General features: G+C 34.0%; 1 protein-coding gene across 2 annotated transcripts; it reads right to left on the bottom strand.

Annotated features, from left to right (window-relative positions):
* Positions 1–287: 287 nt before the first annotated feature.
* LOC109340315 (leucine-rich repeat receptor-like serine/threonine/tyrosine-protein kinase SOBIR1) lies at positions 288–7,010 on the bottom strand. 2 transcript variants are annotated; one of them, XM_019577979.1, is made up of 2 exons: positions 5,059–7,010; positions 288–298 (listed from the first exon to the last, which is right to left on the bottom strand). In XM_019577979.1, the coding sequence occupies exon 1, from the start codon at positions 6,946–6,948 to the stop codon at positions 5,059–5,061; it is 1,890 nt and encodes a 629-aa protein (XP_019433524.1). In that variant the 5' UTR covers positions 6,949–7,010; the 3' UTR covers positions 288–298. The 2 variants fall into 2 exon arrangements, with proteins under 2 accessions (XP_019433524.1, XP_019433523.1); XM_019577978.1 differs by lacking the exon at positions 288–298 and adding an exon at positions 4,663–4,872.
* Between the last annotated feature and the right edge of the window lie 10,449 nt (positions 7,011–17,459).

The following is a 17,459-nucleotide window of genomic DNA, read 5'->3' as shown; positions in this document are numbered from 1 at the left end:
ATAGCCTTGAGGGAATGCTTTTCTAACAGAGCTAAAAATGCTTGCAAGTGTTACATGAGAAACAAAATCATGACTAAAAATGAGGATGTCATCAAAGAAGACCAAGGTGAATTTTCTCAAAGGGTCTCAAAATCTCATTCATTAAAGCTTGGAAAGTAGAGGGTGCATTGGTCAACCCAAAAGGTATGACCAAGAACTCATAATGATCCTCATGAGTCTTAAAAACTGTTTTCTCCACATCCTCTTCCATCATCCTTATCTGATGATACCCTGCCTTTAGGTCCAACTTGGAAAAGACCTTTGCTCCACCAATTTTATCTAACAGTTCATCAACCAATGGTATAGGGAATTTATTAGGGACTGTGATTTTATTAAGGGCCTTGTAGTCCACACAAAACCTCAAACCCCCATATTTCTTATTCACTATAATGATAGGGCTAGAATAAGGACTTAAACTAGGCCTAATCACTCTAGCCCCTAACATTTCAGCAACCAATCTTTCCACCTTAGTCTTTTGGTAGTAGGACACCTGTAGGGTCTAATGTTAGGAATTTCAGCCCATTCTTTCAAATGAATAACATGATCATGCCTCCTAGAAGGTGGCAGACCTTGAGGGTCTTGAAAAACCTCCCTATATTGTTGGAGAACATCCTGCAAATCTGTTGGAACCCTCTCTACAGAACTAAGGTGTTGTTGATTATTACAATCATGATTAAACCCTCACCTTCCTCCATCAAAACTTTCATGAATACCCCTAATGATAGTTCTGATCTGGTTAGAGTTGGATCTCCCACCAAGGTGAATTTGGACCCACCTCTATTGATGTTCAATACCATCGTCCCAAAATCAGCACTGACCTCACCTAACCCAGCCAACCACTTAATACCCAGAACTAAATCCACACCTTTCAGCCCAAACAAGTAGAAATCCTGCACTACCTCTAACCCCTACATGACCAATTTGAGTTGAGAGAATTTACCCGTGCATTTCACCTTATGGCCATCACCAACCTCCACCACATAAGCCTTGGTTCTTTGCATATTCACTTTCCAGCTATCCACCACCTCCTTAGCAATGAAGTTTTAGGAAGCACCACAATCTATCATAACCACCACTAGCCTTCCATCTAAAGACCCCTTTACTTTCCAGAATCTAGTGGAAGTGAGTCCCTTCATATAATATAGGGATAATTGCATGGAATTGAAAGTCTCTTGCCCTAGTTCCCCCTCTAAATCTCCCTCATACCCTTATTCCTCAGCAAGAATGATCATCCTCAATTTTCTATGTTTGCAGATGTGATCCCTGGAGAAGGGTTCATCGCACCTGAAGCAGAAACCCTTATCCTTCTTCTCTTTCATTTCTACACTAGTGAGTTTTCTATAATGCCCTCTACTTGTAGACATCCCAACCTCTGAATTAGTCCTGACATTATTGCCCATACTACTAATAGGGGTGCTCTCCCTTATGGTACTACTGCCATTAGATGGATCCAAAGATACCACCTTGTTATAGGCTTGACTTCTATAAGGAGTTCCAAACTTAATATAACTCAAATTGGGTCTTTTATTCATCACCACATTCTTCTGTTCAATAAGGATGACCTTTTGTATGACTTCTGGTAGTGTTGCTAACTCATACAACCTCACCTCTACCCTCACGTCCCCCCTTAACCCATTGAGAAATATTCCCCTAACAAAATCCTTGTTAATTTCTTGCAATGCCCCCACATATTTTTCGAATTTTCTACATATGCCTCTACACTACCTTACTGTTTCAGTGATAACACTAATTCAAACGAGTTTTGTACCATAGAAAGTTGAAAACATCTCACCACAACTATCTTGAAGCTACTTCATGTGGGTGAGGGGTTACAACACTCCCACCATTAGAACCAACCGAGTGCTTTTCCTTCCAGAGCAACCATAATAGCTTTCATCTGTTCCTCTTCTGTGACAACTCGAGTGAAATACCTCTCCAATTTTTGTATCCAGACATAAGCGTCATCACCCATGAAAATTGGAACTTCTAGTTTTCTCCATTTATCGTGATTCTGGTGGGGTTTATGACTCCCCGCCTCCTCCTCGTGTCCACTGCCCTCTCTTGTTGACAGATTACAATTGGAAATCCCTTGCTTAGTGGCTACTGCTTCCAAGATATCTTTCGTCTTCTTCGTTCGTGCCTCATTGAGTTCTAATCGAATACGAATCTCCTCCCTCTCCTGCTCCCAGTTCTCGTTTTCTCTTGACATGCTTCTAGTTGAAACAATGCGCCAACACAACGGTGAAACGAGTGGTTCTCACTTCCCTCATGCACCAGAAACGGTGCTTTGATACCAGTGATAGACATTGGTATCAATGTAAGAAGATTTAGAATAGGAGAATGAAAAGAAGTACCCTTAACCCACAATCAATTGGTTTATTAGTAGGGTTATACATATTTTATTAGGTAGAAGAAGAAGAATTATAAGAGTAGATTGAAAGATTACAATGGATCCCTCGATCTTTTTTCTCTAGTTCCTCAACCAGCCACATAAAACGCATATTGGCCTCTTGAAAAGACTCTTTCCGTTTGGCCAGAAGAAGGAAAGAAAATGAAGAGAAGTAAATATTTTCTTCTCTTATTGTTTGGTTTGATGGAAATTGACAAGAGAAAAATGATGTTACGGTTCAAAAGACAAAAATATTCCCAAAATAAAGGAAAAATAAAAAACTATTTTTGAGTTCAATGTGGTTTGATGCGGTCCAAATGCGGTTTGATGTGGTCCAAATATGGTTCAATGCGGTTGCGGTCTGGTGCAGTTAAGTTGCGGCCCGATACAACCGCATCATTGTGATTTATAATTATACTACAATTGCAGTTTGATGCGGTTGCGGCAGTCACCACAATCGCGATATTGTGGCCACGATTTAAATCACTGGGATAGCCCTATGAGAACCTTTTTTTAGTGAATGTTGAAGCAACAATACCCACAACAAGCTTTTGAGTCTTGTGAGAAATAGGGAGATGATCATCATCTTCCAATGTGAAAATAAGTTTCTTTACTCTTTTTGGAATTATTAGGAGAGTTTCTAAGGTTGTCATTTCAGATCTTCCATCCTTTTCCACTCTAACTTTCTCTCTATATTTAGTGAGAAATGATTTTGTACAAGTCTCCTATATTTTTATTCTCTCTACTTTTTCTCTCTTGCCAACTAAATGAGACAAAATTTCATTTTGTTAACAATTTTTCTCCCTTCAACTTATTTCCTCTCTTTATACTATGAGTAGTCACTACGTTATACTCCTCTTAACTTGGGCATTATGATGTCTTTACAAGTAAAGAGGATAGCCTACTTGATCATGTTACTGAATGTTGGGGTCCAGTGTGAAAATGTGAAGCCCACATAGGTTAAGTTTGGATAAATTAAAGGTTTTTTAAGCATATAAACCATGTAAACAATGTTTTAAGATTGAGTCAAAATGTAATTGAGCTCATTCTTATTTGTTTGGGCTCCCTAATTTACTAACACACATACCATGGATTGTATAGATGGGTTACATATAACGTCTTAAGGATAAATAGTGCAGATTGTATAGATGGGGGTTACATTTGGAAAAACAAAAGCTGCTTTAAAAAATTGGTACCAGAGCTATGTGACCTCTGTGATGTTGCCCAGCTTGAATCTGGATTAGACACATTGTGATGAGGCAAATTTGTTTTCATCTATTTTTTGGGGTACTACATTCCCTCACCTATGCTGATTGAAATCCCTTCTTTCAGTGACACGCCTCCACAACTGTTACCTACTAAACATTCTCACATGTATCAAACTCGTGACATATTTATATTTTTGGATCTAATAAGACTTTACCACTAGACCAAATCTGTGGACCTTCTATTTCATATTCATAATTTTTCTAATAAGTATGTTTTATGGTTCTGAAACCTTGTCTTATTCTCAAAAACCCCCCGCAAAGAAACCCTTAAATATTTCTCTTGTATGTTAGTTGTTCTGTTTAACTACAGAATATCTCCTGCTGAACTGTTGCATTATATTTGTGTTTCAATAACATGTAGATTATTTATTTTCAAAGCTACAGGTTCAAGCTGGAACATAAAGAAAGAATTGGCTAACATTTGATACCTATACCTTATTAAAATGAATTTATATTTTTTGTCCCAAAGTTTATACAACTATGATGGTCAGGAAAGTAAAATATGAATTAAATATATATTAATTTATATTTTCTGATTAATAAAAATGAAATTATACATGGAGTGGTACACATCTTGAGACAGAAGATGTGTTCCCATTACGATTATATGATAGGTGTAACAAATTTATTGGTTGTGGTTCATTCATTGTCTCATTTGCCTTCTTCCATCGTTTCTGATGCAGCTAACACTTACTTTTTGATTAATATATGAATGTGTATACTTCATATATTCTACAATCTATATCATCTTGATGGAAATCATTTTGTTGATGCAGCAGCTTTCTGCTTTCCCCTTGTCATAAATATATGTTAATCTTTATGTTCTAATCTGCATTTTAGCAATTATGTCAATTGCTTTTTAATTTGGACACATATCTCTGTCCCTTTATTGCATGACTAACTATAATTTCCAATTATACTTTAGTGAGATTTGAGAAATTTAAAAAGGTAAGGAAATAGGGAAAGGATGCTTTCCTTGTACTTATCTATCTTCCATAGCAATAATACTACAAAAGAAACATTCCAATAAATTGCAAACTAAATAACAAATATTGGATTGGTTCATTTACATTTTGAACCTACACCTATCATATGCTTATCATTGATAATCTTACAAAACACAGTTTACAACATAGTGCAGACAATGTACACATTATTTCCCATATTTTGACAGACTTGGTGCATAATTTTTTGGTACTATCAAGGGTATCATTCACCTTATAGTTATGGAACTAATCCATTTCGAGGTACGTGATTGTCCCTTCCAACAAGTGTTGCTCCCAAAAATCGAACATTTGACCTTTTGGTCTTTTCCTGAATCTAGTGGGGCCTTACACCACTAAATCAACGCCTTGTCGGTACTTAGTGCTTAATTTGAGACAACATACACCTAACTTCCTTACTGTTAGGTCTCTGTTTAGGGTCATCCAAAGTGCAAAAGCAGGCAATCTTCAAAACCAGAAGCATTTGCTCCTCATATCCATTTCCCATAAGCTTTGCATCAATTGCTTCCTTGGGATTTTCTGAAGTCATCACATTTCTCATCCACTTGACCAAACTCATTTCATCTGTGTGCTGAAAATACTCGTCAGATGGAAGCTTTCCCATCACCAGGACACCAAGCAGAACCCCGAAGCTGTATACATCACACTTATCAGTGAACTTGAGTATCTGGTAATACTCGGGTGCTATATACCCTATAGTGCCAGCCACATTTGAAGCTGTGATGTGTGTTTGAGCATCAGGCATTGCTTTCGCGAGTCCGAAATCTGCAATTCGAGCTTCCATATCATCATCAAGAAGAACATTTGCTGGCTTGAGATCTCTATGAATTATACGAGGGCTATGGTTCTGGTGAAGGTATTCAAGGCCGGATGCAATACCAACAGAAATCTTGTGCCTTGTCAACCAATCCAATTCCCTTTCCCCAGCTTCAACTTTGTTCAGAATATCTTGTAAGCTTCCATTCTTCATGTATTCATAAACAAGATAATGACAATCAGGCCGAGAGACATGAGCTACCAAAGGCAGAAGATTGCGATGGCGAATTTGGCCAACTGTGTTAATCTCCGATCGAATTTGGCGCATTTTCTTATGCAAAAGCTTACTATCTTCTTCAGCCAACTCTGCTGCTTCCTTTGAAGGCTGCACAATCTTCTTTATGGCAATTATTTTACCATCGCTTCCCGGTAATTCAGCCTTGTAAACCTCTCCACACCCACCTCTTCCAATGAGTTCAAATGAAGCTAGTCCATCCTCTTTCTCCAAGAAAGCTAAGTCCTCTTTTTTCTTGATTATCAAAGGACTATAAATTGAAGGACCGACTGAGCTCTTTCCACCTCGTTTGGCCAAAGCGATAGTCACTTTGAACATGAGAGAAAATATGAGTCCTAATAGAGTCCCTGCAAATGCTCCACCGAGAAAACCAAGAATACACGCAGCTACTTTTTTCTTGGTTGACTTATGGTGATGTGTTTTCGCTCCTGATGGAGCCGGAGATGGAGCAGTGTTAAAACTTCTCTTGCTGGGTTTTGGACCAGGTGCAGAACTATTTATTCTTCCATTCGATCTCTCAGCGAATTTGTAACGCTTAGGAACAGTATCTGAAGGCACAGAACCTTCAAGAAAAAGGTTCCCTGAAAAGTTGAAGTGTCTAAGATTTCTAAAGGAACGTATCGAAGGGGGAACTCTTCCAGTAAAGAGGTTATCAGCTATGTTGAGAGTTTCCAAATTTGGAAAAAACTTGAGGAAGTTCAAGTTTCCAGAGAGGCTGTTCGAAGAGACATCGAGAATTCGAAGGCGAACGAGAGAAGACAATTCCGAGGGAACTTCACCTGAGAAATGATTGTTTCTGAGGTCAATAATCTCAAGCTTTCTGCAGTTAACAATCTGGGGTGGAATAAAGTCAATTATTTGGTTGTTTGAAAGAGAGAGTTCTTTAAGTTCTGTGAGGTTTCCTATAGCAGAAGACAAAACACCATTGAGTTTTTTGGACTTAAAAACAAGTCTTGTGATTCTAAGGACATAACTCTCTTTGTTAGAGAGCCTCCTCTCACAGAAAACACCCTCTATGTTACAAGGGTGGGTTGTGTGTGTCTGAAGTTGACCCTTGACTCTAAGGTTCTTATAGAGAATTGTGAGAGCATTTTGGTCTAAAGGGTGTAGATTAAGCTTGGCATAGGTTGTTAGTGAAAAGAGGGAAAAGAGTGAAAATAGTGTAAAGAGAAAGAGATGATGGCTTTTGGAAGCCATTGAAGAAGTGTGATGGAATGTTTGGTAATGTTGGATATGTGAGTATTGTTGCTTGAACTACTATTTCTTTGTTAATTCTTATAGCACCAAAACGTGTGGAATAATTTGCATTGGGTCCCTTTGAGTTTGATTGAAATTTTCTGCACAGGGTTAGTCTTCACTTCACATTAGAGTTGAGGAAAGGATATCTGAACACTATGACTTACACCCGTATTTGCTATTTTTTATTTAGACTTACCCCTGTGTCTAATGTTCATTATTTTTAATGTATTTTAAGGAAAACCTGTATATAAAAATATAATTTTATGATTATATCTGAGTATGTTTGAGATGAGAGTCTATCTTTTATCCTACAAAGTATGTTACTCTATGTGCTACTTAATGTGATTGATCAAAAAAATATTTAATTATTAAACTTTGAATTTAAATATATATTTTTCAATCAATCACATTAAATAATACATGAAATGACATATTTTGTAGGACAGAAGATATGTTTCTTATCTTTCTATTTAGAAAGTTTTGATATCTGTCACACACACAGTTGAATATAACTTTTTAAATTTTACTTAGTATATACCTAAACTATACATATATAGTTTAGCATATACCTAAATCATATATCAAATTTGTCCATCTTTTTCTCCTATTTTTCTAGATATCTTTTTTTCCTCCTTATTTTAATATCTTCATGTCTTTCTTTCTCTTTCTCCAAGTTCTTTTGATTATATGTAAAGTTTTTTTGTTACATATTCTTCTTTCAAACAATCCTTGGAGCTTCTTGGAACGCATACTAAGTAATTGTTTTTTATTCCAATATGGTCATTTTTGTTTTCTTTGTGTTTCTTTTTGGTACATTGTTTTCTTTATGTTGTTACTATTTGATTTAGCGTTTTTATTTTTATATTGTTTTTATGATATATTTCTAAATCATCTTCGTTCCCTCATGCTCATTTTTTTCTGGTCTTCTTATCTAGCTTCCGAAGATTTAACAAGCATTTCATTATGTTTAATTGTATTTTATTGATTACTTTTACTGAAATTTGTATTTGTTCCATTAACAAACTTTGAAATATTTGTGTATTTGTATTTGTATTTGTTTTAAGTGTGAAAGTATTCAAAGAGTCGCATTGCATATTTTGATGAAGATGAAGACAAGTAAACAAAACTTCATAACAACAAAAAAAACTAGAATTTACTTTTACATTCTTTAAGAATAAGTTTTATAATAAACTTTATCATTATTGGTCTACGACGAATGGATAGAGTCATGAGTAATCATTAAACACTTCTATCATTAATTTAATATGTTTAAAATGATTTAAATGAGATGTTTGTTTAAAAATTTAGTTATTCTCTCTAGATATTTAATAATACATCAATCATGAAAGGATAATTAATTATCATGCCTGAATAGTGATCATACCTATGCTTTGCAAAATTATTTATTTTGTTGAGCTAATTTCTTTAGTTCAATATAACCCATATAAATACCTTTTTGACTAGTATATCTAATATTGAAATGAATACAAAATTTTCAAAGTTCAATTAATAGAAACATTTTGGTTTAAGCAAAAACCTGGACTTTTGAGATCATTGTAACATTCGATCTCTTATTCAACATACAATCTCTTATTAAGGATATAGGCATATATTGGAAGTTACATATGAGGAATTAGTAAAGTTAAGTGTGCTAGAATCAACACATTGATTCATAGATATCAATTATTTTACTAAATGAAAATATTCATAATGTTCAAAATTGATTCTCTCATATTTTTAATCATCTTCATGGTTTAGGTGAAGTTCTCACTAATGATCAATTAACTTACAAAGTATTGAGTTATCTTGATAGGTCAAGGAAACTCAAAATGGTGGCTATCATTTGCAACATTATTTGAGAATCTAAAGGAACAAGAAATGGAACTTCGACATCTAATACTAAGTGAAGAAACAAAATAGAAGGATAAAAGAATTGCTCTCAAAGCAACATTGTCTAGAGATGAAAATGTTGAAGAGCAACAAGATAAAGATAACCCAGGTTCATCCGAGATTGATAAAGAGCATGACTGCATGAGATTATTTGCTAGGAAGTTTGGGAAGTTTCAAAGAAGAAATATAACTTTAGAAACGTCAAATCTGAATAAAATAGGGATCTAAATAAGAAAAGTAATACTTCTCATGACAATATCACATGAATATGATAAGAAAGGACACAACAAGTTCGCATGTCCCGACTACCTTAGAAAGACTAAAAAAAGATAAAGAAAATTAAGACAGATAAGAAAGTTAGAAAATTTAATATAGTATGGGGTAAAGGAGAAGAAGGTTGTTCAAGTGCTTCAAAAGAGGATGAAAGTGCAAAACTATACCTCATGACCCAATGTAATGTATAGAAAAATGAAAATGAGTTTAGTGATAAGGAAATTAGGAAACTAGCAAAAATCAAAATTGATAAAAAATTGTTAACTTTGATACATGAGAAAAAGATCATTAAAATCCAAAATGATATAAAAGAACTTAATCTTCAAAATGAAACCTTAGATCTTATTTAAGCAAATTCCATAAGTGAATTTGTATATAAGAAAGTTGTTATACCTCCTTATGCTAAATGTAAGTGTTTTTTGGTACATTGAAAAATAAAAGAAAAAACTAAAACAATGATGAAAAATCAATTTGCATGATGTGGAGGCTGGAACTAATGCTATGTCCCATATTCTAAACATATCATAAGAACTTGATCTAAGGTTTGCCCAATTGTTAGCTAACATGTTACCCTCTCTCATCACAAAGTGAAGTTGGACATGCTAACTATGCAATAGCAAAGTACAAATATTGTTGACAACCTGAGCAAGTTGATGAATGTGAACTGAAATGCCATACGAAATGGTATGGATTGAAAATGTTAACTTCAAAAAATTACTTCCAAACGTCACAATGGGAATCACGACTTTGATGCTTCTCTTAGTAATCATAAAATTATTGTTTAAAGATCCATATTGTTCTATAACAAACTCATACCATATTTTTGTTCCAATTGGTTTAGCTCATATTGTACGCTTAATATGGAATTTTCCTCTCTAATAGATTCATCAATAGTTTTAGGTTATGTTTTAGAAAGAAAGCTACAAAATTATAAATATTCAATTTAAAATTTTAGGTTACCACTCTCTTATCTCTATCACCTATGCTTTTGTCAATAGATGGCCATTTACTAATCCTACACTCGTTGTAGTAGGTTCTTCCTTACCTTTTTGTTGTTCTTGTTCTTTGAGATATTTTCTTTCCTGTATCATCAACAACAACTTCCCTTTTTCCGTTAGATTCTTCAATAGTCGTGGTCCTATTCTTAATGATTCTATATCTTTTGATATGCAAGGAATAACCAAAAAATATGCCTTTATTGGATTTTGCATCAAATTTTTCCAAATGTTTTTCATTAGTTAAGATAAAATATTTACAATCAAATGCATGTAAATATTAAATATTTGGTTTTCTACATTTTTTTGTAAAACTCATAAGTTTCCACACGAATAGGTATAATTAGAATTTTATTCATCACATGGCTAGCGATATTAACCGCATTCACCCAAAAATAGCCATGGATTTTGGAGTTGTTAAGCATAGTTCTTCCTAATTCTTCAACATATAAATTTTTTCTTTCAACAACTTCATTTTGTTAGTAATATATGCAATACTACAAGTGTACGACTTTATCGTCAAGTAATAAAAAGATTGATCCTATAGGCACTGAAAATATTTATTAATTGCTTTTATTTATTTAATAAAATAAAAGATAAATATATAAGACAAGAAAGAAATACAATTTAAGATAAAGTAGAAGATAAGATGACAGAGTTAATAAGTGCCAATTTTGCTTATTTAATATTGAATTTTAAGCACTTTTTAACTCTAAAATTGTTTATAATGTCACAATTATGATGATAAATTTATACTATATGCAATTTGCCATGTTTTACCTTTACAAGTGCATGTGCAAGTCATTCCAAGGGAAAATAAGGCAAAAAACAATAATCTGGGCAAAAATAGGGGTCTCGCTTATTGAGAACGAGGTTGAAAACTCTCGCTCAACAAGCCACAACTCTCGCTCAACGAGCCTAGAAGATCAACACCCTAGCTCAGTGAGATTCAGCCTCTTGAGTGATATCAAGGCAATAAATTCAGTATTTCTCGCTCAACGAGAACACCAATCTCGATCATCGACACAACTCTCGCTCAGCGAGAGCAAGCAATGTGATAGATACATGACGAATGAAGCTTTCCACTCAACGAGAATGATAGATTTCCAACATCTTAAAAGGGGTAAAATTAGACACTTAGGTACTAGTATTCAAAGGAAACATATAGTACTGAAAAATCTTAGTTTTCTTAGGTAATTTAGCTCAAATAGAAGTGTATATTCAAGGGGGAAAGGCTAGAGGGATCAATTTATGATCTTGGATGAGCTAAATTCTCCTCTCAAGAGTATCATTCATCTCATTCAACCCTTTTGTTTATGAACCATGGCATCGTCTTAGTATGTTATGTAGGTTGTGAATGTATCAAGGAATTCATGTTCTATAATATGAACTAAAATAGCTCATTTTGTTGGTATATTTGCTAGTAATGGAATTATATCAATAAGTCATATTGCTTGTGTTGTTAATATAGTTACTAGGAATAGATCCACATTGATAAATTATATTTATCAATTTCGTGAACATGGTTACTTAGAATAGAGATATGTTGACAACATTAATCTTCTTTTTGTGAGTACAGTTGCTAGGAATATACCTATATTCATGGGCTATTAATCATCTAAGAAATTGATGGTTAGTAGTTTTGAGGTGTTAATCTACTCATTGAGAGGGACTAAAATTGATATATTTACTTCTTAGTGGTAGAATCATAGTTTTATTAGTTCACGTTGTTGAATCAATTGTATATAGATAATTTAATAGTAAAGTCTAATCACAACAATTTTATCTCATAATTTTTTCAATCATTTATTTAGTTTGATAGTAAACCAAAAGAAAAAATATCAAAACAATTTCTACTTACGATCATAACTCTTAGTTGAACGGATTAATATCACTCAAGTCTTTTAGGATACACTAACTCTTATACTTTTTTGTGACAACCCGATTCAGTAATTTAATAAATCAATTTATCGGTTAGCAAGAGTTTCTGGGAATTGGGTTACCTCTTTGATTTACATGAATATCTGAATGATTTGTTCTCTTCCATTGAAATTCAAGTTAGAAGGTGGATTTATCCTATAATTAATATGATCCACTGAGCTTTCTATCCAATTGATTGGGTTTCATATTTTTGTTCTAGTTTCTATTATCACTTGTTGTGAAGCAATGGACTCAATTGAATCCATTACATGTAATTTATAAAAATATCTTTGTGGAAATCTCTTTGTGACAATCTCTTTCTAGACTAAGTCCAAAGTCTAATTATTATAATTCAGTAGTAGTTGAGTCCACCTTTCGTTTCGTTCTCAATGGTACCCATAATCTACAAGTAAGTGACCAACAAACTTATATAAATAAGTGTGTTAATAAAAAAATATTAACACTCAATAGAAGGGAGAATAAATAGTCATTTATTTATTGCCAAAGGGCATAGTCCTATCATATAAAAAAAAACTACTCATCATGTTTAGAAAATAAGTCATAGATAACATGAGTCTACATATAGAGAGATAGTTATGAAGAATAAGAGAAAATAAAATAAAAACTATTTTGCCTCACAACTCTAGTCTGCAAATTGTTTCTCTCTTCATACTCCTAGCTATTTATAAGTGGTGAGAAGTAAAAATCTAATTTTCTATTTCCCGGTGTAATCTTTGTATGATTAGAATTTGATTTATCTTTGCCAATATGAATTACCAAATCTAACCAAATTAAGGCCAACTTAAATCTTGCATTATCTTCACTTTATCTCATCTTCTAGAAAGTGTGTAACCATCATCCAATCATATCATCCAATGAATTGATCTTTAGATGAAGCTCTATTAAATCTGCACAAAAAGTAGAAAACCAACACTTAATATGAACTAAGTGATAATTCAACAATGATTAATTAAGAAATTAAACCTTGCTTGTTCTTAAGAAATTACTCAAGATAAGAAAGAAACTAGATTGATCAAAGAGACCATCGAACACGGAACTTAATTAAGTTTAGAGTAAAAAAATGATATCATTTTTCATGAGAAATCAAGTTTCAACCCAATTAGAAACTTTTGATCTTCTGAATTCAACGAAGTCATTGAAAAAAAGTCACTTTTCTCACGTCATTCTTTAAGTGTTTGAGGATATAGACATGCCACTCAAGTTTCTCTAGTAAATACATGTCGGAAATTGTTGGTTTTCAAAGGGTTTAAAAGCATATTAATGAGGTCATTAATGAGGTATCTTGTGGGTGTGAAATGAAAAAAATCTCCAATTCCCATATTGCTTGGAGGAGAGAGATTGAAAAAGCTTTATAAGCCTTAAGTTACAACTTTGATGTGTGCCCTAAGTAGTACAATGGGTTTTATGAGTGGGTCATGACTCACACAAACAAAACCCCTCCACAACACGTGTGTGCACCACCTCCTCTTCCGCTGGCGGGCTTAGGCCCAACATTCATTTTAAATAATAATATTTTTTATTTACTCGTTTATTTTTTGGGCTTGGAAGTGTATTGACCAAGTCAACACACATGTGGAATACGTGTGTGACTTAGTCCACGCAGTTGGCAAGTGAAGGGAGTGGGGTGGAAGACTCGATCATGAAAATGGAGGATTTGGGTGGTAAAATTTTCCACCGTAGAATCGTGGGATTTACCACCCATTGTGACCGTAGGGTGAATGAGCCATTGGAGGCCTCAGTCTATAAATAGAGGTTTCTTCCCCTCATTATAACTCGTTCCAAAGTTGAGTATGTTTTACTCAGATTTTTCTTTATCTCTCATAACATTCCACCGACGCATTTCCGACAACTTTCTCTCCCTTTCTTTCCGTGGTACTTGAGAATTGGCATAGGGAGCCAATTTGTGGAAATATCGAGAACTGACAGTGGTACTCAGTATTGTGGGAAAATAATTGGCACTGGTAACCATATTGTGGGAATTTTGAGAATGAACACTAGTAGCCGTATTGTGAGTGTATTCGTGATTGAATCTTACACTGAGGTAAAAAATCGAATAAATAGAAAATTGGGTTGTTTTATTCTAGGGATGACGTGGTCGATAGTTTACTTGCACAATTTTGGTAGTACCAAGAAACATCATAAAGAGAGCAACATGGTCGTGACTCAGCTAGTAAGTATTATTTGTGTCATTCAGAATTGTTGCGAGCTACGCAAACAACAATGTTAAGACATTTCTACTTCAATGACATTCATAAATAATATTACTAGACCGAACAACTTTGACATTAACAAACCATTTCGGTTTGATGGGACAAATTTTAAACGGTGGCAACATAAGATAGAATTTTTCCTCACTATGAGAAAAGTTACCACATTCTGAAAATCGATATCCCAGTGGTCTCAAAAAAAGCTGAATAAGAGGAAAATGATAAACTAGCTATTGAAATAGCTATCTACAATGAAAGTGTTTATTTGATTAAAAACTTCATTTTCAATGGGTTGTCTGATGACCTCTATGATTACTACAGTTCACACAAGTCTACCAAATTAATTTGGTATGCACTTGAAAAGAAATATGATACTGGGGAAGTTGGGACTAAAAAGTATGTTGTTAGCCACTACCTAAAGTATGAAATGAATGATGATAAATCAATAGAGTCTCAGTCCCATGAGATATAGAGAATTACTCATGAGATAATTTCTAAGGGTATGCCCCTATATGAGCAATTCCAAGTAGCTGGTATAATTGATAAACTGCCAACTAGCTGGAAGGACTTAAAAAACCTTCTGAGGCATAAGACCAAAGAAATTTCTTTGGAATCTCTGATCACTCATCTTCGTATTGAAGAAGAGACTCGTAGGCAAGATCAGGGAGATGAGGTGCTGATTGTCTCCAACAATAGCGCTAAGATGAAATTCTTAGGAGTGACTCTGAAGCCTTCTGCCACTAACTTTAAGAATCAAAACCACAGTTGGAATAAGGCTAAGAACACCAGCTGTAACAAGAACTGGAACCCTCAGAAGGTCCAATAAGCTAAGCCACCTGCTAAGAATGACTTTGGCAACCTGCTTATCTGCTTCAAATGTGGGAAGCCATGTTATATGGCACACAGGTGTAGAAATAAACCTATGGATCGTCCTCCTTAGGCCAACATGATTGATGAGCCATTTGTGGCGGTCTTATCTGAGGTCATTATGGTTAGAGGAACTGATTGGTGGTGGGTAGATACGGGCGTCTCCTACCATGTCTGATGTGACCGTGCTATGTTCAAAATATACATGGATGTTGATGACAAGAAGGTGATGCTGAATGGCTGCTACACCATTGTTGTTATTGGAACTGGTGATATGGAGCTGAAGTTTACATATAGGAAGACTCTGATTCTCAAAGATGTGATGTACACTCTAGAGATGAGGAAGAATTTGCTTTTCTGGTTTTCTTCTCAATAAGGCTGGTTTTACCCAGACCATAGGGGCTGACTTGCACACTCTTACAAGGAATGAAGTATTTGTAGGAAAAGGGTATGTCACTAATGACATGTTTAAATTAAATGTTGATGATTGTATGAATACGAATTTTGATTCAGTTTACATGTTATGTGATTTTAATGTTTGTCATTCTAGACTTTGTCATATTAATAAACGTGCAATTTCAAATTTGAGTAGCTTAGGTTTAATTCCAAAGTTATCTAAAAATGATTTTGAAATTTGCGAATCATTCAATCAAACAAAAATTTCTAAAAAATCACATAAATCAGTAGTGTGAGAATCTGGGCCTTTAGATTTGATACAATCAGATATATGTGAATTAGATTGAACGTTAACTAGAAATGGTAAATTTTATTTTATCACTTTTATTGATGACTCCTCTAATTTTACTTATGTATATCTAATAAAAAATAAAAGTGAAGCACTTGACATGTTTAAGTTATATGTAAGTAAAATTGAAAATCAACTAAACAAGAAAATAAAGAAACTCAGAAGCGATAGAGATATTGAGTATGACTCTAACATGTTTAAGGATTTTTATAAATTAAATAACATTATTCATGAAACAAATGCACCATATTTTCCTGAAATGAATGGTAAAGCTGAAAGAAATAATAGAACTTCAACTGAAATAGTTGTAGCTATTATGTTATGTTCTGGTGTTGCACCCTCTTGGTGGGGTGAAATTTTATTAATTGTATGTTATGTGCTAAATAGAGTCCCCAAGGCTAAAAGCAAAATTTCCCCATCTGAAAATTTTAAAAATAGATAACCAAACTTGTCTTATTTGAGAACCTAGGGTTGTCTGGTTTATGTTCGGATACCAGACCCCAAGAGAGTTAAACTCGCAAGTAGAGCCTATAAATGTGTATTCATTGGGTATGTTGTAAACAACAAGGCATACAGGTTTTATGATCTTAACACAAAAGTGATCATTGAGTCTAACCATGTTGACTTCAATAAAATGAAATTCTCTTTTAAATTGAGGAATAGTGGGGGCATATCAACTAGTCATATACTTGTCATTAGAGATAATAATAATAATGATAGGTTAGAAATAGAACCTAAAAGAAGTAAGAGAGCAAAGACTGCTAGAGAGTATGGACCTGATTATACGGTCTATATATTGGAAGAGGATCCATCAACTTTCCAAAAAGTTTTGACTTCTTTGGATACTGATTTGTGGCAAGAGGCCATAAATGATGAGATGAGTTCTCTAGAGTCTAACAAGACCTAGCATTTAGCTGACTTGCCTCTTGGTTGAAAACCTATTGGTTGTAAGTGAGTATTGAGGAAGAAACTGAAACCTGATGACACAATCGATAAATACAAGGTTCGCCTCGTAGCTAAGGATTTTAGGCAAAGAGAGAATGTATATTTCTTCGACACATTTTCACATGTTACTAGAATAAAATTTATTAGAGTATTAATATCGTTCGTTGTGGTACATTATTTAGTAGTACATGAAATAGCTGTTAAGACTGCTTTTTAAATGGTGATTTGGAAGAAGAAATATATATGCAACAACTTGAAGATGTTGTAATACATGGGCAAGAAAATAAGGTTTGAAAGTTAGATAAGTCAATGTATGATCTTAAGCAAGTACTTAAACAATGACATGAAAAGTTTAACGACTTAATAGTCTTGAATGAGTTTAAGGTGAATAAAAGTGACAAATGTATTTATTACAAATCAGAAAATGATATTTGCATTATCATATGTCTTTATATAGACGACCTACTCATATTTGATTCCAACATTCATGTTATGAATAATTTGAAATCATTATTGTGTAACAACTTTGATATGAAAGACCTTGAAGAGGCAAGTGTAATCCTTGTGGAAAAGATCTTAAAGAAATATAAATATTTTGACTGTAAA

Source organism: Lupinus angustifolius, unplaced genomic scaffold (genome assembly GCF_001865875.1).
Source record: "Lupinus angustifolius cultivar Tanjil unplaced genomic scaffold, LupAngTanjil_v1.0 Scaffold_157_95, whole genome shotgun sequence".
Lineage (NCBI taxonomy): Eukaryota > Viridiplantae > Streptophyta > Magnoliopsida > Fabales > Fabaceae > Lupinus > Lupinus angustifolius.
Note: the sequence above shows the minus strand (reverse complement) of the source record. Positions and strands in the feature narration are given on the sequence as shown.

Coding starts and splice junctions, on each gene's coding strand:
- LOC109340315 (XM_019577979.1), bottom strand. CDS start 6,948: ATGGCTTCCAAAAGCCATCATCTCTTTCTCTTTACACTATTTTCACTC.